The sequence below is a fragment of the Xyrauchen texanus genome, chromosome 10, assembly GCF_025860055.1.
Source record: "Xyrauchen texanus isolate HMW12.3.18 chromosome 10, RBS_HiC_50CHRs, whole genome shotgun sequence".
In the NCBI taxonomy this organism is placed as follows: domain Eukaryota; kingdom Metazoa; phylum Chordata; class Actinopteri; order Cypriniformes; family Catostomidae; genus Xyrauchen; species Xyrauchen texanus.
Genome location: NC_068285.1, coordinates 4,466,678 through 4,488,762, shown reverse-complemented (window position 1 = coordinate 4,488,762; position 22,085 = coordinate 4,466,678). Strand labels below are relative to the sequence as shown.

The 22,085-nt window shown below is 39.9% G+C and overlaps 2 protein-coding genes and 1 pseudogene across 2 annotated transcripts in view; 2 read left to right on the top strand and 1 right to left on the bottom strand.

Moving 5' to 3' along the window:
* The window catches only part of LOC127650385 (NACHT, LRR and PYD domains-containing protein 3-like), a 215,281-nt gene that overhangs the window by 170,670 nt on the left and 22,526 nt on the right, over positions 1-22,085 (top strand). The gene's annotated exons all lie outside the window — the stretch shown is intronic.
* LOC127650433 (transmembrane protein 79-like) lies at positions 340-10,844 on the top strand. Its single transcript, XM_052135874.1, has 5 exons — positions 340-440; positions 7,593-8,352; positions 9,414-9,599; positions 9,848-10,070; positions 10,264-10,844. The coding sequence occupies exons 2-5, from the start codon at positions 7,788-7,790 to the stop codon at positions 10,454-10,456; spliced, it is 1,167 nt and encodes a 388-aa protein (XP_051991834.1). The 5' UTR covers positions 340-440; positions 7,593-7,787; the 3' UTR covers positions 10,457-10,844.
* LOC127650430 (glycosylated lysosomal membrane protein-like) lies at positions 11,494-15,247 on the bottom strand (annotated as a pseudogene).

The following is a 22,085-nucleotide window of genomic DNA, read 5'->3' as shown; positions in this document are numbered from 1 at the left end:
AAAAAAAAAAAAAAAAAAAAACATTCTGTGACGTGCTCAGTTTTTTGGCGGCGTGAAGCTAGACCAATGAAATTCCCGAACGGGTTAAGGTCAAAACAACTTTTTTGTTTACTGTTTAGATTAAATCGAGCGCTCAAACTTCCCATCATTCTGATTACGGTAGTCATTTTGTCACCCTCACCATGGCAAAGACATGGAGAAACGCATATGATGCTGCTTTCAAGTTGAAGGCGATTGATCTGGCTGTTGGAGAAGGAAATAGAGCTGCTGCACGGGAGCTTGGTCTTAATGAGTCGATGATAAGACGTTGGAAACAGCAGCGTGAGGAATTGACTCAGTGCAAAAAGACAACTAAATCTGAGGCTATTCAACTCCGAAGGAGATGACTTCAGTGGTTTCAGTGCACAGGACGAGGAAGATAGTGACCAATGACTTTCTTGGTAGGCTACTGTTTACTGCAAATGTTTTATTACAAGCCGTGTGTGGCAGCAGGGGCGTGGTCAAGCGCCCGTCCGGGAGAGAAAAGCTGTAAGGGCGCTTACACCTGCGCTAAATTATGTCTAACACCGGTGTCTAATTTCAAGTGCCCTGCTTCACGTGTCCTTCTTGGGAAAACTGTCACACGGGCACCAGTGTGACAGTTTTCAGCAGGGCACTTGACGTTCCAGGTAAGGCTTTTAATGGCCACAGCAATGTTTACAATCAATTTTATAAAGTTTCTCAATTCTTCTATGCGCCAACACTAGACTGACGTGTGTCACTCTCTCAGCTCTGTGGCTGCTGCCTTTTTATGCCGCTCTCCCCATGATTACTGAAATTAGACACCGGTGTTAGACATAATTTAGCGCAGGTGCAAGCGCCCTTACAGCTTTTCTCTCCCGGACGGGCGCTTGACCACGCCCCCGCTGCCACACCGTGTTTCGTTAAAGCCCATTTATTTTTGTTACAAGCCGTATTTTGTTAAAGCCTGAGTAAAGTTCATTTGTTTCAATGTACCGGTAGGCACCTGCGGCTTATAGACAGGTGCGGCTTATTTATGTTCAAAATAATATTTTATTTAAAAATCAGTGGGTGCGGCTTATATTCAGGTGCGCTCAATAGTCCGGAAATTACGGTATATATATATATATATATATATATATATATATATATATATAGTATGATATATACAAATATGTATTTGTTAAAACAATATTTATTTTCTATTGCTTTGGAATAATTATTAATAATTTAAATAATATTTAAGAATATTTAAATGCATTAACATTAAAGTCATAATGTTTATTAAACCATAAATTAATTTAACTATTTAACATTAACTAACAATATCATTATATTTATATAAATTTGGCAAAATTGTGCAGTTTTTGCCGCTAAATCCAATAAAATTGTATTAAATTGGGGCGTTTTTGTACTTTACTGGAGGCGTCACCAAAAGGTGTCACGTGATACTGAAGGCGTCAACGAGAGTGAGTGAGAGAGAGAGAGAGTGAGTGAGACAATGAGAGAGAGAGAGAGAGAGAGAGCTAGACAATGAGAGAGAGAGACAGAGAGCACAGAAATTATTTACCTGTTGCCACACCTGTATGTGTTTATGTGTGTTTGTATCTGAGCAGAGACTCTGATCTCTTCTGAGACTCATAATCTGTTATAATCAATTATTCTTCTGTATTACTGCAGCATCAGGTAAGAAACAGTGTGTTTTTACTTTATATATCTGACTTTACAGAGTGTGTTTGACAGGTTTCATGTGAAATGCTTCCTATCGGCCGGTTTATCTGTTTTAACTTGATATTCAAGGTATTCTCAGACACTTTAAAGAGTTTTTAGTGTAATAATGTTTTCCATTACGTGAAATCCTACAGTGTGCCGTGTTGAGTTTGTGTTACGATTGTGTTATGCTTGTGTTGTGTTTATTTCCCTGTATGCGAGTCAGAGGTCAGAGTTCAGGATGAACAGGTGGAACTGCATTACTCATTGAGCTGTGCTGGTTAATGTCTGTAGTTTCACTTGTGTTCACTGACTGTGTGTTTAAGAGAATGTGTTCATTGTGTGGTGTACAAGGACAAACTGACGAATATAAAGGAATTTCTTCACTGATAAACCCTCAAACTCTTGATAAACTGTATATTGGTTACTTCAGTTTGAAAGGGCATATTGACATTGCCAATCCCAGAACTGCTATCTAGAGAGAAGAATGGCCCACCGAAAACAACATGTCGGCCATCGGCCACACTGGCCTCTAATGGTACAATTTATACCATTTAACTACAGCAAATGAGACTCAAAAACCAAAATAAATTCATGCTTTTTAACAATATTTACTTGGGGTTAGGGTGATTAATCAGGCTGCCCATGTTTTAGGCCTCATCTACATTAATACGGATAAATTCTTTCTTTTTTTTTTTTTGTTTATTTAGTTTGACAGGGATATTGTACATTAATAAAACATTCCTGTAAATGTACCAGAATTAGCCAAAGGCTATTTTTCATCCGTAGTCCCTGGACAAGATGTTACAAGTCAACCTAAAGAAAAAATTAATTAAGAATACATAATATAAATTTTAATAATTACACAGTACCATAAAAAGCTTTTTAAACAATTTTGGATCAATTAAAAACAATCAAGCAAAATATAAACAATAATAGGATGACTAGCAGATATGAGATTCTAATGTTGACAAATCTGAGTACTGATTAACCAATTTTTCAATTGAACCCTAAATAAAGCATATGTGTCTAGATCTCTTATAGTTGTCGGAATACTATTCCATTCTTGTGCAGCTTTGACAGAAAAGGCAGACTGACTAAATTTACTTCGTCTAAGCGGTATGATACAGTCTTGTCTTAATGCACCTCTTGTAACGCGATAATCAGTTGTTCTAATACGAACTAACTGACCAAGAGGGGGAGAAGACAAACCATGAATAATTTTATACGTCAGGCATATATTAGCATACTTAATCATGTTTTCCCAACTTAAGAGTTTATATTTTTCCAGTATTGGACAATGATGAGAATATACAGAATTCTTATCAAAGACCTTAAGTGTACGTTTGTATAAGGACTCTTATGGTTTTAGAGTCACTGAACTCGCCTGAGACCAGGTGGTTAAACAGAAAGTCATGTGACAAATAACCATAGAATTCATAAACATCTTAGCTGCTTCTAATGACATGTTATCTCTAGTAAGCCTAAAATTGTAGAGATTAAACTTAACCTGCTTACAAACCTTTTTTACGTGAGCTTTAAATGTAAGTTTAGAGTCAATCAGTATTCCCAGATATTTATATTGTGGCACTACCTGCAGCCTCATCCCTGACACGTAAACATCAGGCTCCCTATTAATACTGTTAGACTTAGATAAAAACATACCTACTGTTTAGGACACATTTAGTTGCAAGCAATTTTCTTTTAGCCATGATGACACATTAGCCATAGAATCCGTAAGTTCATTTGCAACTTGTGTTAGACTATTACCATGTATATAAATCACTGTATCGTCTGCATACATTTGTACAGTAGTGCCAGGGCATGAAAGATGTAAATCATTTATATACATAGCAAAAAGCACTGGACCCAAGATAGATCCTTGCGGAACACCAGTTGATATACCTAAATCATTAGATAGGTGATTATGTAGTCTAACACATTGAAATCTATCTGATAGATATGACTCTATCCAGTTAAGTGTATGTGTTGAGAAATTAAAACAAGCTAATTTAGACATAAGGATTCCATGATTAATGGTGTCAAAGGCTTTCTTTAGATCTAGGAACACTACTCCAACTACACCACCTTTATCTAATAGAGTTTTAATATTTTCTATAAAAAAACAATTTGCGGTTTCCGTTGAGTATTTTGCTCTAAAACCAAACTGCATTGGATGCATTGAAAATGAACTACTACTCAAGTAACTATTAATCTGTTCTGCAACTAGTTTCTCCATAATTTTCGAAACGGTTGGTAATATACTAATTGGCCTATAATTATCAATAGAAAGGGGGTCTCCACTTTTTAGTATTGGAACAACAATCGCTGACTTCCATGCACTTGGGAATTTTTCCTGGGAAATTGAAAGATTAATAACTTTACTAATAGGTTTAATTAGGGTCAAACTAGATTCTTTGAGCATAACAACATCCTTACCATATTTATCTTTTGCTCTAGATGACTTAAGAGATCTAATTGTTCTCATAACATCAGAGTCACTAACTGGCCTAATACTAAAAGCAGGCTCCACTGTTGTAACTGGACAGGCGTTAGTATACGCAGGCGGAAAACAACGAGTAATAGTTTCAACGGAATCAATAAAATGATGATTAAAAATCTCTACCATCTCAACTGGATTATTTACTGATTTCCCTTTTACTTTAAGTTCTAGAATTTTCTTATCTTCCTTTTGTTGGCCTGTTAATTTTTTTAACTGATTCCAAATAATTCTAGGATTGCCTCTTGCTTTTTCTATCATAGTGAGGAAAAAATCTGCTTTAGCTTTCTGTAATTTCCTTACCACAGAGTTCCTCAACATAGTAAATCGATATCTATCACTACTCAATTTAGTTTTAAGTGAGGTTTTCAAAGCATGATCCCTATCTTTCATCAAATTCAGAATATCTACATTTATCCATGGGACCATATTCTTTTTCTTTCTATGATTAAGTTTACAGGTATAATCAGTAATAATATTTCCTAATCTTTTTGTAAAAATGTCACTATCTTCCTCATAATCAATACCCAATAATAAATTATCCCATTCTATCTGCTGAATAGCACCTTTAAAATGTTCTTGTTTATGCTTTGGTATCCCAAAGAATTCACATTTCTTAACAAATGAGCTAAACCTCTTCTTAGTTAGTTTCCTAGTTACCAAAATCATATTATGGTCAGACAAACCAGTTATCATATTACAAGATTTCAGAATTCGCTCAGGTCTATTTGTAAATATCAGATCAATTTGACTTTTAGTAGAATTAGTTATTCTAGTAGGTCCACTAATTAATTGTTTAAGATCAAGACCATCAGTTATCTGCTTAAGATTTTTCCTAGTAGATTTATCTTCCCAATTAATGTTAAAATCACCCATAATTATTACCTCCTTGTTAAAATTACATTCTTTCAGTAAAGTATCAAAATTTTCATAGGAACTTCACCGTATACACTGTCATTTTCAAACATTTCCAGAAGTTGCTCGTCCACAATAGAACATACAAACACACTTAAATCCCCTTAATGCACATGCGTCATTTCCATGTTAGGTCTGGATCGCAAGTGTCCTGGAGTTCCACCCCAGACAGTAATTCCGAGTAAACTTCCCGTCACCTTTGAAGGGATGTGAAGATGTGAACGCTATCAAAGTGGATAACAGACACCGCAACGCCACTACAACATGGGCCACCATCTTGATTGTTTTGGGTTGACTGATCACATGACTGCGTCACATGACATCAAATGGCCTACTTCACCATTTTCGAATTTCTCAGTTTTCCCTTTCCACACCACAACACAAAAACGCCGTTTCAAACTGATCCACTTGGTAGAGTTTTCGATAAGCTCAGATTGTGCTCTACAAAAACACCGTCTCAGTGTGGACAGAAGGCCAAAACATAGCGAAAAACATGCGTTTTCAAACGAAAATGTGTTTGTGTGAACGTGGTCTTATGCTGCGTTCACACCGGACGCGAATAGCGCGTCAGGCGCGAGTGATTTCAATGTTAAGTCAATGCAAAGACGCGTTACGCGTGTAAAAATTCCTGCTGGCAGCGAATGAGCGTGAGCGCTGGCGTAGACGCGAATACGCCTCATTAGCGTCAAGTTCAGCGAATGGCGCGAATTGAGCGTCTGGCGCTATGCGCGAATGGTGCATTTTGTGCATTCACGCGTTTGACGCGAATCGCGTCTGCCGCCCGAGTTGAAAAATCTGAACTTTGGCGTCAATTCGCACCGCGTTAACCAATCAGGAGCCTAGCTGCCTGCTGTCACTCAGGAGGTAAATTGACGTAAACTTTCATTATTATTGTAATGTAAAGACAACCAACATTAGTGTCTGGACAGTGTTGAATAAGGAAAAAAACACAGGACAGGTTAATTACTTTTGGAGGCTGGCTCCATTTATCATCAAAACAAAAATAAATAAATAATTTAACCTGATATATGGAAAACCTGACATTTTTAAAAAGTCTCAACTTAATAAATGTGCATGTTGTGGACCTGACATCCTGGAACTGGGGCTGACAACCTGGGGAAAAAAATACAAAAATATAATAATAATGGACTATTTTTAGATAGTTTAGCTCTTTATAGGTTTGTGGGTGGCTCTTAAAAGAGCCGTTGTGGGGAAGTCATGAGGAGGACTTCAAACGCTACTCCGTCGGCTGCCATGGTAGTGCTCCCTCCGCCGAGAAGTGTGCCATGAAGACATCCCTCACCCGGAGTGCCTCTCTGGAGGAGTTGTTGGCCGCAACCCGACCCAGACCTGGCAGTGGCTCCTCTCCAGCATGTCCGCGCCCTCGCTGGTGGACCCAGAATACGGCGACGACGACCCATACGCCGCTGTTCTGCTCTCCAGAGCAAATAAAGAGCGCTGACTCTCTCCACGAATGCTCGATCAACATCAGCCATCTTGTAAAAAGATGGCCGTCATCGGATTTAGCCTCCGACGCGCGTCACGCGCGTAAATTTCGCTTCAAACTTTTGTTTTTACTGGCGTCAATTTAAGCTCTTGGCGCGAATGGATTCAAAGTGGTCACGCGTATAACTAGACGCGGTAGGCGCGAATTTGACGCGCTATTCGCGTCCGGTGTGAACGTAGCATAAAGACCCAGATACAGTTTTGATACTTTTCCTGTGTTCCGGATCACACAGTCGACTACATTGGCTTTCAACATATGTTCTTTTGACCACGAGTGAATGCGACCACGTTCAATGCATCAACGGTCAACGGCAGGCGCATGAGCCAATGATGTGCACAGACAGTCCACGCAGACTGTGTTGATGACGAAATTTGCATTATGCATAACTGTGTGCTCAGTGATCAGCAACCCAGACAACCGAAGTATACTTTGGTACATGGTCTGCACTTATATAGCGCCTTTTTAACCTTAGCGGTATTCAACGCGCTTTACACTGCGTCACATTCAACCATTCACACACCAATGACGGCAGAGCATGCAAGGTGCTAATCTGCCATTGGGAGCTTCTTGGGGTTCAGTGTTTCCCAAGGACAATTCGGCATGTGGAGTCGTGTGGGGCGGGAATCGAACCGCCAACCTGTGATTAGTGACCGACCCGCTCTACCACCTGAGCCACAGCCGCCGCTGGTTTCTCAGGTCTCATCCACACTAATCCGTGTTTGTTTGAAAACGCATTAGTTTTTCTGTGTTTACACCTCTCATCCATAATGGAACACCGTTTTCCTCCACTGAAAACTGAGACTTTCGAAAGCGCTATCCTATACACCACAATCTTTGGAAAATGATGATGTTAGGAAACTGAAAACAGAGGTTCAAACTTAAACGGGTTAGTGTGGTAGAGGCCTCCCTTGTTTAAATATCTCTCTCTCTCTCTCTCTCTCTCTCTCTCTCTCTGTTCAGGACTTTTGCAGTGGAAACATGAAAAATCAACACTTTTATTTAATCTGGGAGTTCAGACGAATATGAACTGTGGGAGTTTAAATGTTCTGTAGTTTCATCCCTAAACCATAGACGTGATTTCTACAGATAGAAGTTGGATACTACAGAACAACAATCCAACTCACAAAACGAACGGAAAGACAAACAAGCAGCGAAATGACCGAGCTCCTCGTCATTAAACCTGAAAGAGTTGATGAGAGGAAACCGCTAACTACCAGCGAGAACTTCCTAGAACTTCAGAGGTCTGATGGAGATCACACAGAACCCAGAACCCTGCAATGGCACGAGGATCGAGGACCAGACCACCGCTCACCTGAAGGACAGACGTCCAGCCAGGAGCAAGTGAGTGGAACGGAGAGTTCCAGAGAGATGGAGAGAGGAGAGCACTGGATGGACATGGAGGAGAAGAAGAGTGATGATGAAAGAGGAGATCAGGACAGTGGAGACGGCTCATTGGCTGATGATGAGGAAGAGGATGATGATGATGAAATCGGTTGCGATAGGGTACGTGCGCACTGGATGCCAGAGAAAGCCGGACAGCTCTTCACTCCAAACATAATGATAGTGCAGCCGACCTGCCATCAGCAGGACCTGAATGAAAGCAGTGTGATCAAAGAGGAGATACAGATGGAGAAAGCTCCTCTATACACGCAAAACTTTCACATGAGCCAACCAAAACACTTTCACCCACAGTGGATAGAAGACATTGAAAAACCCAAAGGTAAATCAGGTCATTCCTCATATTTTGTTAGTAGTTGTCTGTCATTGGGCTTCACCTCCGAGCATAGCATGTGTAGCTAAACACCAATTATGTGATCTCAAGATACTACATGGAACAAAATAGCTGCAAGAAGCCATTATGGGGCCAAGCACACCAACGGCAACAATGGAAATAATGTTTTTGGATAAAATGACCAACATATATGGGACTAATATGGCTACCATAGGAACAATGGGTATCATTTGACACCGTAAGCCCCAAAGAATCTAAAGGGACGCCCTTATGCCATGTTTCATAGTTTTGTAAACTGATCCGGTACCCTCAAGGCATGATGGCTATGAAGTATACCAAGTTTCGTTTCAATACAACAAAGCGTTTGACAATATACAGCATCACAACCTTTGTGGCGTGCTCGCCGTAAGATTCATTGAAGCACTGGTCTATCAAAATGCTTTTATTAACTTTTGGTCATGAGCAAACCTAGTTGATGCATGCCAAATTTTGTGTGAATTGTAAGTATGGCCTAGGAGAAGTAAGAAAAACTATTTTATTTGTAGGACATTTGGTTTAATAGTTATTTGCATAAACATAAATGCCACTTTGAACTGTTGGTGGCGCTACATGGTTTCAGTTAGAGACTCCAAATTTGCCACAAGGAATGTTCAGACCCTTCCCTACAAGTGTGCCAAATTTCACAACGTTTTACCATAGGCTACCGTTCTATGGGCTGCCATAGACTCCCATTCAGAATTAGACTAATATAAATGATAGATGCCAACGCACCTTCAACACTTTGCCCCTAATAATGGGCCACTCAAACCCTGAATGAACCTTGATTTAATGCACTAGACTTCATGCACTATTTTCATGCCCTGCTCTCGTATGTGTATAGATCACGGGGAATCAATCCCATGATCTAGGTGTCGCGAGTGCCATGCTATACCAATCTATCTATACCAATCTATCCATACCAATCTGATATAACTTCTGGTTAGTTCATGGCACTGGAAATTAAATGTTGAATGCATTAATCTCTCTCTCTCTCTCTCTCTCTCTCTCAGACAGTTGCTGTGGAGAGATTGTAAGAGTGTGTGTGTTTATTACGGCTGCAGCAGTTATTTTCCCGTTACTAACGTGGGGCGGGTACGAGCTCCTGCCCTTTAAAATCCCTCTTCTCGACAGAACCCCCTTCAGGCTGGTCTACACTCTACGCTGTGCTTTTTTCGCCACCATTCCAATAGTGCTGGGTGAGCAAAAATTCACTTTCTCATTGATTCACAAAAACAGTAACTGCTTCCAAATGTATGAAAGTGCCCCGTCTTCCACTGCTCAGCAAACAGATGGTAAAGGCTCACATAAACACATTGCAATTCCACTCAGTGATGACGGCATTGGGAATCGTTTTATTTGGGGAGAAGACTTTGATAACGTATATTCTTTGCATTCTCATGGTTGTGCATCTCTTAGTGATTCTGACAATGTTTGTCTGTTTCAGGGGTGTTGGTTCAGGGTGCGTCCCGTCTGAGGTTTGGGACCCTGAAGCCGCTGTTTGTTGGGACGTGGGAGATTCGTCAGGTGGCCGTTCACAGTCACTACGTCAGAGAGTCCCTCCACCTGTACCTGCTGTATTTCATGCAGCTCGCTGTCATGGCGACCTACATCCAACAGGAGATGCTCAAACTGGTGCCGCTCCTCACCATCATCTTTGTGATTGGCCGGTGAGTGCACAAGTCTGTTATGCATCGTCACCAGTGGACGTTTACAAGTAAATTCACCTTATTGTGTTAAATTGATGTAAAGTAACATGTTCGGTTGATTTAAAGTTATTCATTAGTTGTTCTTTTTGAAGTTTGTTCTGCTCAGGTTTCATGAATGAAGCTCATTAACACGTTGTATTTTGTTGATCCTCAGACTGATTTACTGGGTGTGTGTTGTTTATGGCAGCAGCGTACGAGCGCTGGGTTTCGGCCTCTCCTTCTTACCCCTGCTTGCCCTTCTGGGGGCAAACCTTTACTTCATTGGCTCAGTGGGCGGAGCAGAGGTGGTGTTTGATGTGGCCCCTCCCACTACACCCCCACCCCCAAAGCTGAGATGGTGGGGGTGAAACTGAAGAACAACAGAGATCCGAGTGTCATGTTTCGAGTTGTTTGCTTTGCTGTTGTCCACGATGGCGAGACGTTCACATAATAAACAATGAAAAGTTTGAATCATCTAGAAGGAATTCTCGCCTGCACTGAGAGCGATGATGAGACTGATCAGTTTAACTTGTGACTCATATTGGGGGAATCTCAGGGAATCTGCCAGCACAAGATCTTCAGAAGTTATTTTACATTGTTATACAGATAGTTATGAATCTTACAGACATGCTGTTTGTTTACTATTGTTGTTGTTGTTGTTGTCATGCTGTCAATATAATGTTTGAATGTTTCCTCATGTTTGTGAAAATACAGTTTATTAAATGAAGTTGATCATCAATGTCTAGACTTAATCTGTCTTCTAATGAAACTTTATAAACGTCTTTGTGATCACATTTTATTCAAGATCTCTTGATTCGATACAAAACAAACAAAATTCAGTTCACAAGAGAGTCGAGGAAGAATTTATGTAGAGAAATATGATTATTGCAGCTTTTAAAACTATATTTACATTTGTAAAAGAACAGTAAAGTTTGTGCGTACATGTGCAAATAAACGTTTGTTAGTAAATATGCAGTTTCCTCCAAACATTGACCAGTCAAATGTTAATTTAATAAACTATTTTACAATTCTCTTAAAAATAACTGCTGCATAATAATAAACGTATTTAATTCATCGAAACTGAAGACTAACCGTCCAAATCCCTGAGAAACTGAAATGCATTTCTGATTGTTAAATTCGGACAACATTTGCGTAATTATATTTGAGGATTAAAGAAAAAAATTATCATTTTAAGTCTTAAAAATGTGTGCAATTTTCCACAGTCAGTTATCTGGCCAATATATGATTTTAAAACAAGCAAAAATCACAAATTAAAATAGTAACACTGTAGTTTTGGTTTGTCTGTGATCTATCGTCAAATCAGATTGAGGTATAATAATTTCCGATACATGGCCAAATCAAACATTAATGCAGGAGGAATCGTCAGAAGTGGAACGCCACACTCTGATTGGCCAATCCGGAGATCTATCATAGAGTTTATCAGTAACGTGCACACTGACAATCTAATTGGCCACTCTGTCTCGGTCACGCCCACCTGACTGTCGATTAGTCAGTAAGAGCATGGGGGCGGAGCTTGTGCCACAATGTCTCAGTTGATTGGCTCATATCCCGTTGATTGCAACGTCCTCTTTCGGATCAAAACATAAACTCCACCCACGATAACGATCACCAATGGAGCACCGAGTCCAACAGCCATGATGGCAAGGATTAAAGTGGAGAACGAGTCGACCGGTGGATCGCCCATGCCCATTAAAACAGACCTGTAATGTAAACGAGAGCTCAGAGTTCAGTCAAACACATCAAATCTCACAGATTCAACACACCAATGGCCAAACACCCACTACAGAACTTAATCAGAGTACATAGTCGGGTCATTCTGTGTCAACCGGACCTCAAAATAGTGTTTGATCATTTTTATTTACTGGTGAACGATAAACATAAATGATGATGATGATGAAAAACAAAAAGAGTTATGCATTATTTTGTAGGAGATGGTCAAAATGACGCTTTTCTCCTATGATTTTGGAGCAAAACTTCAGGTCAAAAAATAAACTTAAGAAAGGTTTCAGCATCATGATTTTATTTTTACACAGAGATAAGTAGATTTAAACCAGTAGATGTTTGCACCAATTATTACATTATATGTCAATCGTGTGAGTCACAAAATGGGAAGAGGCTATTTTTTGTGTTTTTTTTTCCAAAGTTGGAGCGCCTATAACTCCAGAAGCATTAAAGATAACATTATATCCTTTTGGTTTCTGGTTCAAAACAAACTTCTATTTCTGTATCTTCATCTTTAAGGCCCTATATTGTTTAGTCACAGAGATATGTGCCTCTCAATGTGGCTCCATGTGTAAATTGTCAATCTTTACCCATTTTCAATGGTCAAAAACCAAATGTGTCACGTGATGCTAGTTTTTCTTGTTCAACAAAATAAAAGTCTGAAGAACAAATAAATGTTGAAACTAGAAGTGTACCATTATATTCAGTATTCCTATTAAAACAATAATGTCAAAAACTCCAAAGATGCACTAAACGTTGAAAGATTTTTCGAATGGAGCCACATTGAGATCCTCATATCTCTGTGATTTCTCCATATAGGGCCTTAGAAATTAAACTGCAAGAAGGAAAGTTTGTTCTGAACCAGAATATAAAAGGATATTAAGATATCTTTAATACTCTTGGAGTTATAGGCACCAAAACTTTAGAAAAACAACAAAAAATAAATCCTTTCCCCCATATTTGGACTCACACCATTGACATATAATGCAAGAGGTGCTGAAGTCAACTGGTTTTAGTAATAGACCTACTAATCTCTGGGTACAAATAAAATCAGGATACTGACACCTTCCTAAGGGTATTTGTTTAACTGTAGTTTTGCTCCAAAATCATAGGCGGAAATTGCCATTTTGACCCCTTCTACAAAACTATGGATCACTCAGTAAACATTCATCCATTGCATTTAATATTTTGGCTTTCAGCATCATTTATGTTGATCTCTCTTCATAAGAGTTAACAAAATAAAACATTTCAGCCGGGAAGTTTCTGAATAACACATTGAAGGATTGAAGGGGATAGAAGTACAATCCATTCAATGCTGTGCTGTCTTAAGTGAATTAGTACATTTGTTTGGATGTTTTTAGTTTAATGAGTCCATAACAAGTATGTGTAAACACCAGATCTGTGGCGCTTTCAAAACATGTCAACTTTTGGCTCAACCAATGGCGTGGGTTTGTAGTGGGATTACCTGTTTCTCTGACCAATGGCAGACAGGGTGATATCGATATTTGTAAATGTTTGAGTCATTATTTCACACTCACCAGCTGAGGTAATTGGTTGCGTTGTAAAACGGGTCTCCAGCGATTCCGAAGCTTATGTTCAGCCCGTACGTATGAGAATCTTTGAAATACGCCTGAACCAGACCAGACGGAGGGAGCTGGGTCATGGGAACGGGTTCAGAGTGCATGCAGGGTGTGGCGTCCTCAAACACGGGTTTGGGTTTGCGATACGCTAACAGGTTTCCACTGCGTGTAGCCCCAAACAGTGCTGGTGTTGACCGGAGACGAGACCCACTGTGACACCTGTAATAGTGACCGTTATACCATTCAGGACATTTGAAGATTGTTCCAATAAACCGAAAACCACCCCTGATTTACAGAAGTGTTACTGCCTTGTACAATCAAATATTGAAGAGAGTTGTGAGTCAATTGTTTTTGTACCTTAAAAATGGAGGGAGTGTATTCATCATCGATGGAGCTTCGAACATCTACTCGTTCCTGGAATCCAGAGTCGCCAACGGTCTGGAGCTCCAGAGAGAATCGCGAGTAATTGGCTCGCGGCGTCACGCCGTCCAACCACACGTGGAGCTGGCTGCAGTTTGCGTTATGGCGGAGGCTCGGCCACGCCGACGGGCGACCTTCTGACTCAAACGCTGAGAACTGTTGTTAGAGGAGATTTCAGATACAAACATGAATCTAACGTCCACATATGAAGAATCTCCACAGGCGTAAAGCTGTCGTTTGTTGCAGTTCTTCTTACCTGCAGACAGAGGGAGCCGTTGATGAAACTGCCGGATTCGTCACCTCCGCAGAACGTTACCGTGTGGTCGGATTGGTTGACAGATGCGTTCAAACCCGACCAGATGAAGTTCTGGAGCTCGTAAGGAGGGTACAAACTTGACTCGGCAGTATGCTGTGGGTCAGCCGTGTTATTGACGTCACTGTACTCCCAGAGCTGAGACAGACAGACATAAGTATTCATTTGTTACCCTAATTTCAAATGGGCTTTATTCTTTAATGACAGACAGATACACAGATGGACAAGTCTTACTCTAGTGAAAACTAGTGCACGGCTGAACTGCACGCTTCTCTCTGGCTCCACCTTCAGGCTGCCGGATGAACTGCGGTTTATAAACTCAGGCCAGTCCACCTGCACTGTTGATTCTGTGCTGTTACTGTGGACCAGCAGCACTGCTGGGGCTCCATGATTATAAAGAAAGAAATTAAGTGTGTCATTGTCCCCCAGTGCTCGCACATGCACCAGACCGACTCCAGGGGGCAGTGTGGAGGGGGGCTTCAATCCAGGGTTCAGTTCTACTGTGACCTGAGAAAACACAGGTCTTACATTAGAGATATCACACGGATCATAACAGACAGGGAAGTCGGATTCATTTGAGTGAATGTCATTTATTTATAGTCAAATGCGTTTTAGTGGCATAATATATTTACTTATAGATAAGTTGACACTGCAAGGTGCTGTAAGGAGTACTATGGTATTACTACAGTCCATGGCCAAAAAACAAGGTATTCCCATAATAAACATGGTAGTACTGTTGCACCGGGTCAGTGATGGGTTTGTTGGTTATCATATAACAATATAACAATTCAGTGTAATTTATGATATGCATCAGTGTATCTTAATACAGTGCACGAGTTTAAATAAACAGGTAAATAATGAGACAAAACAGCCAAACAACACACACAAACTAGATTAAAGTGCAAAACATTAAACTAGCCCATGTACAAATCAAGCAAGTCTCTCATTTAAGTATTTTAATTAATTATTTTTACCTTCCGTCGGAATTTCTCTCCATTTCCCAGGAATGCAAACGCACAACCGAACACAACAAACAGCGCCGAACAGATTAAATGTGTTTTAATCATCGACATGTTTGAAACTGAACACAGATGCGGAATAGAGAAATCACATGACGTCTGTGTTTGTGTTTTCAGAGCAGTCATGTGACCCGGGCAGCTCTACAAGACTGATCTGTGATCAGCGGTTAGTTCTGATGTGTCATACGGGTGAGTGAACAGTGACGGCGGTGCTGATCCGGAATCAGCTTTTGCTAAAACACGGAAATAGACGCGCCCTTCAAAATAAAAGTCTTTAGAGTCTTTAAAAGCATGTAATGTTTCATTGCGTTTCGACAATGGCTGACGACATAAAAATGCATTACATGCGAAATGCTAAAAATTTGTAAAAAAAAACTGTAAAAAAAACGTTGTTGCTGTATTTAAGTAGATTTATAAATTGTTTTATTTGTAGTTAGTGACGGAAATAGGTAAATTCATTACTCAAAGCTCAGTTTACTGCCATCTGGTGGTAATTAACTGCACCTATAGGAAGCGTCTGTGACTGACAACAGTTAAAAACATATTTAAGAAACAGCTACATGCAATAAGTGTTGAATAATTATGATATATATCATAATTATTCAACACTTATTGCATGTAGCTGTTTGTAGCTTAAATATGTAAGGCTACACAAGTAATTTTTTTAAAACAAAATTAAGTCATCAATCTGCAATGGAACTAATGTAAGTTTAGCGTTGTAAGCAAAAATGTATTTCTATGCAAAAAATGCAATTAAATGTAATCTGTCTCAAAAGCTAATAGAGGAGATTATTTCAAGGCGAAAGTACATTTCCAAGTCACTTCAATCTCCAATAGACAAAGTAGCATACATTCATTAAATATGGTACAACAGCAACCTTCTTGGGGTGTGGAGGAAAGCCAAACTTCACCAAGGGAAATGTGGACTGAATATTCATGAATACATTTGGAAAGACCCTTGGAGTCCTGGAAGAAGGTTTTATAGACGTACGACACTAAACTGAAAATGAGTTTTAGACCCGTGGGTCAGCAGTACGTCTGGAGTAAGATGACAAGGTGATGACATGATCCCCACAGTCAAGCATGGAGGCGGCGGGTCAGTCCTGTAATGGGGGTGTTTTGTGGCTATCCTGACTGTGTGACTGACGCCATGGATTCTTTCAGGTATCAGGCCATTTTGGCATGAAAAATGTGATGCCTTCAGTGTGTAAATTGAATGGAGCAAGACAATAAAACCAAGGATACATCCAAGTTGTCCAAAATGTGGTTCAGGGATGGATCTTGGAATGTCCTTAAATGGCCCTTATCATTAAAATCCCATTGCAAACCTATGTTGGGATTTCAGTGAATCAGCGGCAGCACAGAAACTAAAGAATGTCAATGAGCTGGAAGCTTTTGCTCATGAGAAATGTGAAAAGTGTCCGAAGCCTGAGAACCCTTACCTGAAACATATATCTGATGTTATTAAGGGTAAAGGATACTCCAAATATGATCGACTTTGGGCGTTGGATATTTTTGACATGACATTTGTGGAGAGAATTGGTTAATTTTATTTTAGGTAAACTCCAAATCACTGAGATCAGGGATGGATTACCGACCGGACCAATGGGGCAAGGGGCCCTTGAATGCCCGGGGGCATCATGTGTATCTAGTTTTGCAATACACATGCTCGAAAACCCATCAACAATGAAAACGAATATGTATATGGATAGTTCCCATCCTGTACAAGGTACAGACAAATCCTTTTTTATCCACTTTGAAGCTTATGATTATTGTGCATGGTAATTAAATAATAATATCCCTAGTTAAAAAACAAAAAACAAAGGGAAAAAAAATTACTTATATTTTGGGGTGGCTGCAGCTCAGGTGGTAGAGCGGGTCGGCCACCAATCGTAGGGTTGGTGGTTTGATTCCCGGCCCACATGACTCCACATACCGAAGTGTCCTTGGGCAAGACACTGAACAACAAGTTGCTCCCAATGGCAGACTAACACCTTTTTTATTTATTTAACCTTTATTTAACCAGGAAGTCCCTTGAGACTAAAATCTCTTTTCCGAGGGAGACCTGGCCAAGACAGCACACCAGTTACAATTTAAATACAAATACATCATACAAATACAAATAGCAAATACAAACAAACAAGCATCACACATAAAAGAAAGGAGCAGGTCACATATGGCAGTTACATTTTTGAGTTATATGGCATTTTAACATAGCCTTAAATTAATTTAATGGGACTAGATCATTTAGATGTAGCGAATTTTGCAAATTATTCCAAGACCATGGCGCAAAGTAAGAGAAGGCTTTTTTCCCAGCTCAGTAAAAACACGTTCATGCAACTCTGCCGCCATTGGTGTGTGAATGTGTGAATGAGTCACCGTGTAAAGTTCTTTGAAAACTGCTAAGGTTATATAAGTGCAGACCATTGCCTTTCATATTCTCACTCTCCTGGCACGAGCCAAACATTTCCTGATGTGGAAAAACATTCAACGCTGAAAGAAGATCGTAAATGTGAGTTCTTATATGACTTTTAACATAAAGCCAGATTGTGTGTTTATTACTTTAACAATTGCTTTATTATCCAGCAACACACTTAAAAATGAAACAAGTTTAATAAGTTTAAGCTAATCAATGCTAACAGCACTAAGGACATGTTAGTTAGCCAGTGAGTCAGCATCTTTATGTTGAATGTATATTCTAGTTTAAATGATTATTAGTGGGATTAATAATAGTATTACAACACAGTACAGTGATTACTCTGGCAAGAGGGTTATAGGTGGCTGGTAACCAGATTTATTAAACCTGATATTCTTGTCTGTTAAGCTTTTTTATCTCGTGATTGACTCAAACAAATGCCTCTGTCTCCAATCATTGTAAAGATTCAATGAAAGTAAATAGTGACTGAGACTACCAATGATGGCAATTTTGGGGTGACCAACTGAATGTCGCATAATGACGCTTGAAGGAATCAAGGTATCTCAAAAGAATTTTGACAACTTCACAGTTCCTGATAGCATGTTGCTCGAGGCTGTTTCTAGCCTGCTAGCCTGCTTTGCATTGCTTATTTTTAGTTTTCAGAATTTGAATCTTTAATCTTTTAAAAAATTATTTTTTGCCTACCCGGGAGCCAGAGCACCTGACATCAGATCAAATTTACAAGTGCTGGCTAACGCTAAACGTAGATTTTCTAAGATCATTATTTATGTCTGCACTAACAATGTCCGGCTTCGCCAGTCGAAGATAACTAAAGATAATGTTAAAGAGGTGAATGAACTTGCAAAAACAATGTAATTTCATCCGTACCCCTCCCTGCTCATTGTGGTTTATAGTAGATGAGTGTTACCGAATATCTGGATGTCTAGGTGGAATCTGAAGAATATCATATGCTTAATAGACAATTGGAAGATTTTTGGGGGTAGACCTGACCTGCTAAAGAGAGATGAACTCCATCCCTCCAGGGAACGTGCCACTCTCCTCTTTAGTAATTTGGCCAAATTATATTGTATGGAGTTGATGTGGATAATATAGCAATTCTTCCACAGAAAAAAGCTGCGAAGGTCTGCAAATTTGAGCAAACTCATAGAAAATAACCACAACAATCCTAGGTTTTTATTCAGTACAGTGGCTAAATTGACAAGAAACAAAGATTTTACTGAGCCAGATATTTGATCGTATCACTGTAGTACTGATACATTTAAATATTCCCTATGAGCAACTTCAGTTCTTTGCTGTTATAGGTCAGGAGGAGCTAACAAACATTTTAAAGAATCAAAAGCTATTATCAAAAAACTAATGTTAGACCTACTAAGCTCCTGAAAGAGGTGTTTCCTGTAATCTCAGAACCTTTTCTTATTATTAACTCCTAGCTATACCTAGGACATGTCCCAAGAAACTTTAAGAGGGCATATTAAAACCCTTATCAAGAAACCATAGCTTGATCCTTGAGAATTGGCTAATTATAGACCGATTTCAAATCTCCCGTTTATGTCGAAAATACTAGAAAAGGTAGTGTCCTCCCAACTCTGATGTATGTTTGAAGAATTTCAAACAGAGGATGAGGATGAGGAACAGAGAGTTGATTATCCAGCTTTATGGACAAATTGATCAGGTCATCCAAGCCAGCAGGAAGGTTGAGTGCGTAAATCTCATCCTTAACTCGCTCGGAGAGCCCATGCAAGAACCGGTCCCACAGAGCCCGCTCATTCCATCCGCATGAATCTCCGAGGGTGCTGAACTTGATGGAATAGTCCGACACAGATCTGTCCCTCTGACGAAGGTCAGACAAAACTCTCAATGCTACGAGCTGTGTGGTCGAGTAGCTGCTGAAGGATGAGCAGCATTGATGATTGTTATTCCACACAGCCTTAACCCATTCTACCATTGAGGAGAGTGATGACAAAGTCCACCTTTGTCTTCTCAGAGGGAAATGATGAAGACTGGAGAGAAAATACAAGAGAACATTGTGATTGAAATGACTGACAAGACTTTGACTCCAAGTCTTTGAGTTATATATACTGCAAGACTTATACTTACACCCCAAGGACAACATACAATGGGTAGTGGTGGCTCAGCGGTTGAGGCTCTGGGTTACTGACCAAAAGGTTGGGGTTCAAGCCCCAACACTGCCACGACACCACTGTTGGGCCCTTGAGCAAGGCCCTTGACCCTATCTATCACCAGCTTAGCTGGGATATGTGGAAAATAAATAATTTTACTGTATATATGCAGAAATGTATGTATAATGTGTGACAATTGATCAATTTATTATTTTATTTACAAGCAGAGAAGTCCACTAAAATTGACATCTTATGCTTCCTGAAGACCATCACAGCTCTCAAGGATACTGTAACATAATTTCCACAGAGCAATTAACATAGTCCAGATAAGGTGTCCACGTCTGTTGGAATATGTCCGATTGCAGATTCTGAATGTTCACATTACAAATATTAGTTTATATGTGCATTACATGTATTCCAAGCTAAACTTCTGTGCATCTGTAAAAACCCTATAACATCTGGTTAGCCCACATGTAACGTGACATAAGTAGGTTTGGGATAGAGCGGTCCATAAGGTTATTCAGGCCTACCCAAAACAGACAAATCACACCTCCTCGGGGGATTCGCAGACTTTGGAAAAGTTTGCAAAGTTTAGCTGGATACTGCATGACATACTGGTCCCCCATCTGCTGTAACATTTGTCGTGCTGAGTAAAACGCCCTCCTTTTTCGTTGGACAGCTTCAGAGAAACCTTGATAGATCGATACTTTTACTGTTTGTGATACAATTGATCTCACTTCTGTGCTGCATGTCGTCTGGCATCCAGAACCTTTTGCTTGTCCTGAAAGATTGGAAAGCAGATAATAAGTGGGCGAGGCCTACCCGTGACATCAGCCTTCGGGACAGAGATGCGATGAGCCCTCTCCAGTTTGACCGAGCCAGATTTTGTTCCAATACTGAGGAACCCCTGTGATAGTGTTAGTACCTTCGGTGTTTTCAAGTAGGCCAATGATGTGTAAATTTGTTTGTGCCTTGGTTTTCAAGATCGTCCAGGCATGAGCTAAGATTCTTGTCGCGTGAGGGCCTGAATGCGTGCGTCTGCCGTGTTAGCAGATGATTCCATGGCCGCTATTCTACGCTAGGCTTCATTGAGTCTGCTTGTCGCTTGTTCAAGCTGTTGTAAATGGACTTCAATGGTTTGTGCAAGTGGACCCAGCTTCTCGTTGATCACCTTAGTGATTCTCTCAGTAACTTCCTGAAGTGCCCTTGAAAATGCCAGATCAAGATGCCTGCCATTGTCGCCCGTGTTTGGCTCTTCGCCCATCGAGTCTGCAGTTGCATGTACATGGTTTGTAGCTTTCTCCGTGGGTTTCGGCATTTTCATAAAAGTTTCAAGAAAATGCAAATTATTCTGATCAAATAAGAGATTAATTCGGGAGCACATAGTCCACTTATCATACCATGTACCACTAATTTATGCACAAACCACAATCATGTTTTTATCAAACCACACAGTGATGACTCAAAGACGTTACCGCTTTTTTCTCTTATAGAATAATTTCATGTAAAGTTGTTATGAAAAGCGCTATACAAATAAAAATTCCTTGACTTGATCATGATTTCAAGCTCATTTAAACTTCCTTGTGCCTAACTTGTACATTTCTGTTTCCCACCCAAAACTGTATCGCTTCAGAAGCGACTGTCATCTCGTCATCAGCAGAGTGCGCGAACACTGAATGCGTCCAGCCTGATTTTATCTGCATGTCTCTGAAATGAATGCGCACCTGGAATTATTCACACTAATCGGTGTGTCTACAAGGTGGCAACACTCACATTTGAGCCACTGTTGTCTCGAACAACAGGAGACAAAAGTGGAAACAACAACAGTGGATGTGCAAGTCAATAAATAAAACATCATGGCGCAAAGTGCTATTGCTAACAATTTAGTTTTACTGTGCAGTATAGTTCGTTTGCATTTTAGGTACTGTTAATGAAGAATAATAAGGCTCATTTAGCTGGTTTTTGAAATGACAGTCTTGTGCAACAAAAATGCATTTCCCATCATTAAATGTGGCTGCACAAGAATGATAAAATAGAAAGATAAAACTTTTATTACACACCTCATGCGTGGCTTTGCTCTTCATTTTGTGCTAAAAAGCTTCTTGTCTTAGCCAGATAGTGAAAAACTCCGGAGCAACCTGGAGTTAAGTGTCTTACTCAAGGACACAATGGTGGTGGCTGTGGGGATCAAACCAGCAACCTTCTGATTACCAGTTGTGTGGCTACACCACCACCATTCCATGCATCAAGTCACTTTGGATAGCAGCATTGTCAGTCATGTACAGTCACAGTGTTTTTGGTCCATTTTGGACATTTTATTTCACATGTTCTGAATGAACTTCATTATTTCGAGTGAGGTGTAGCC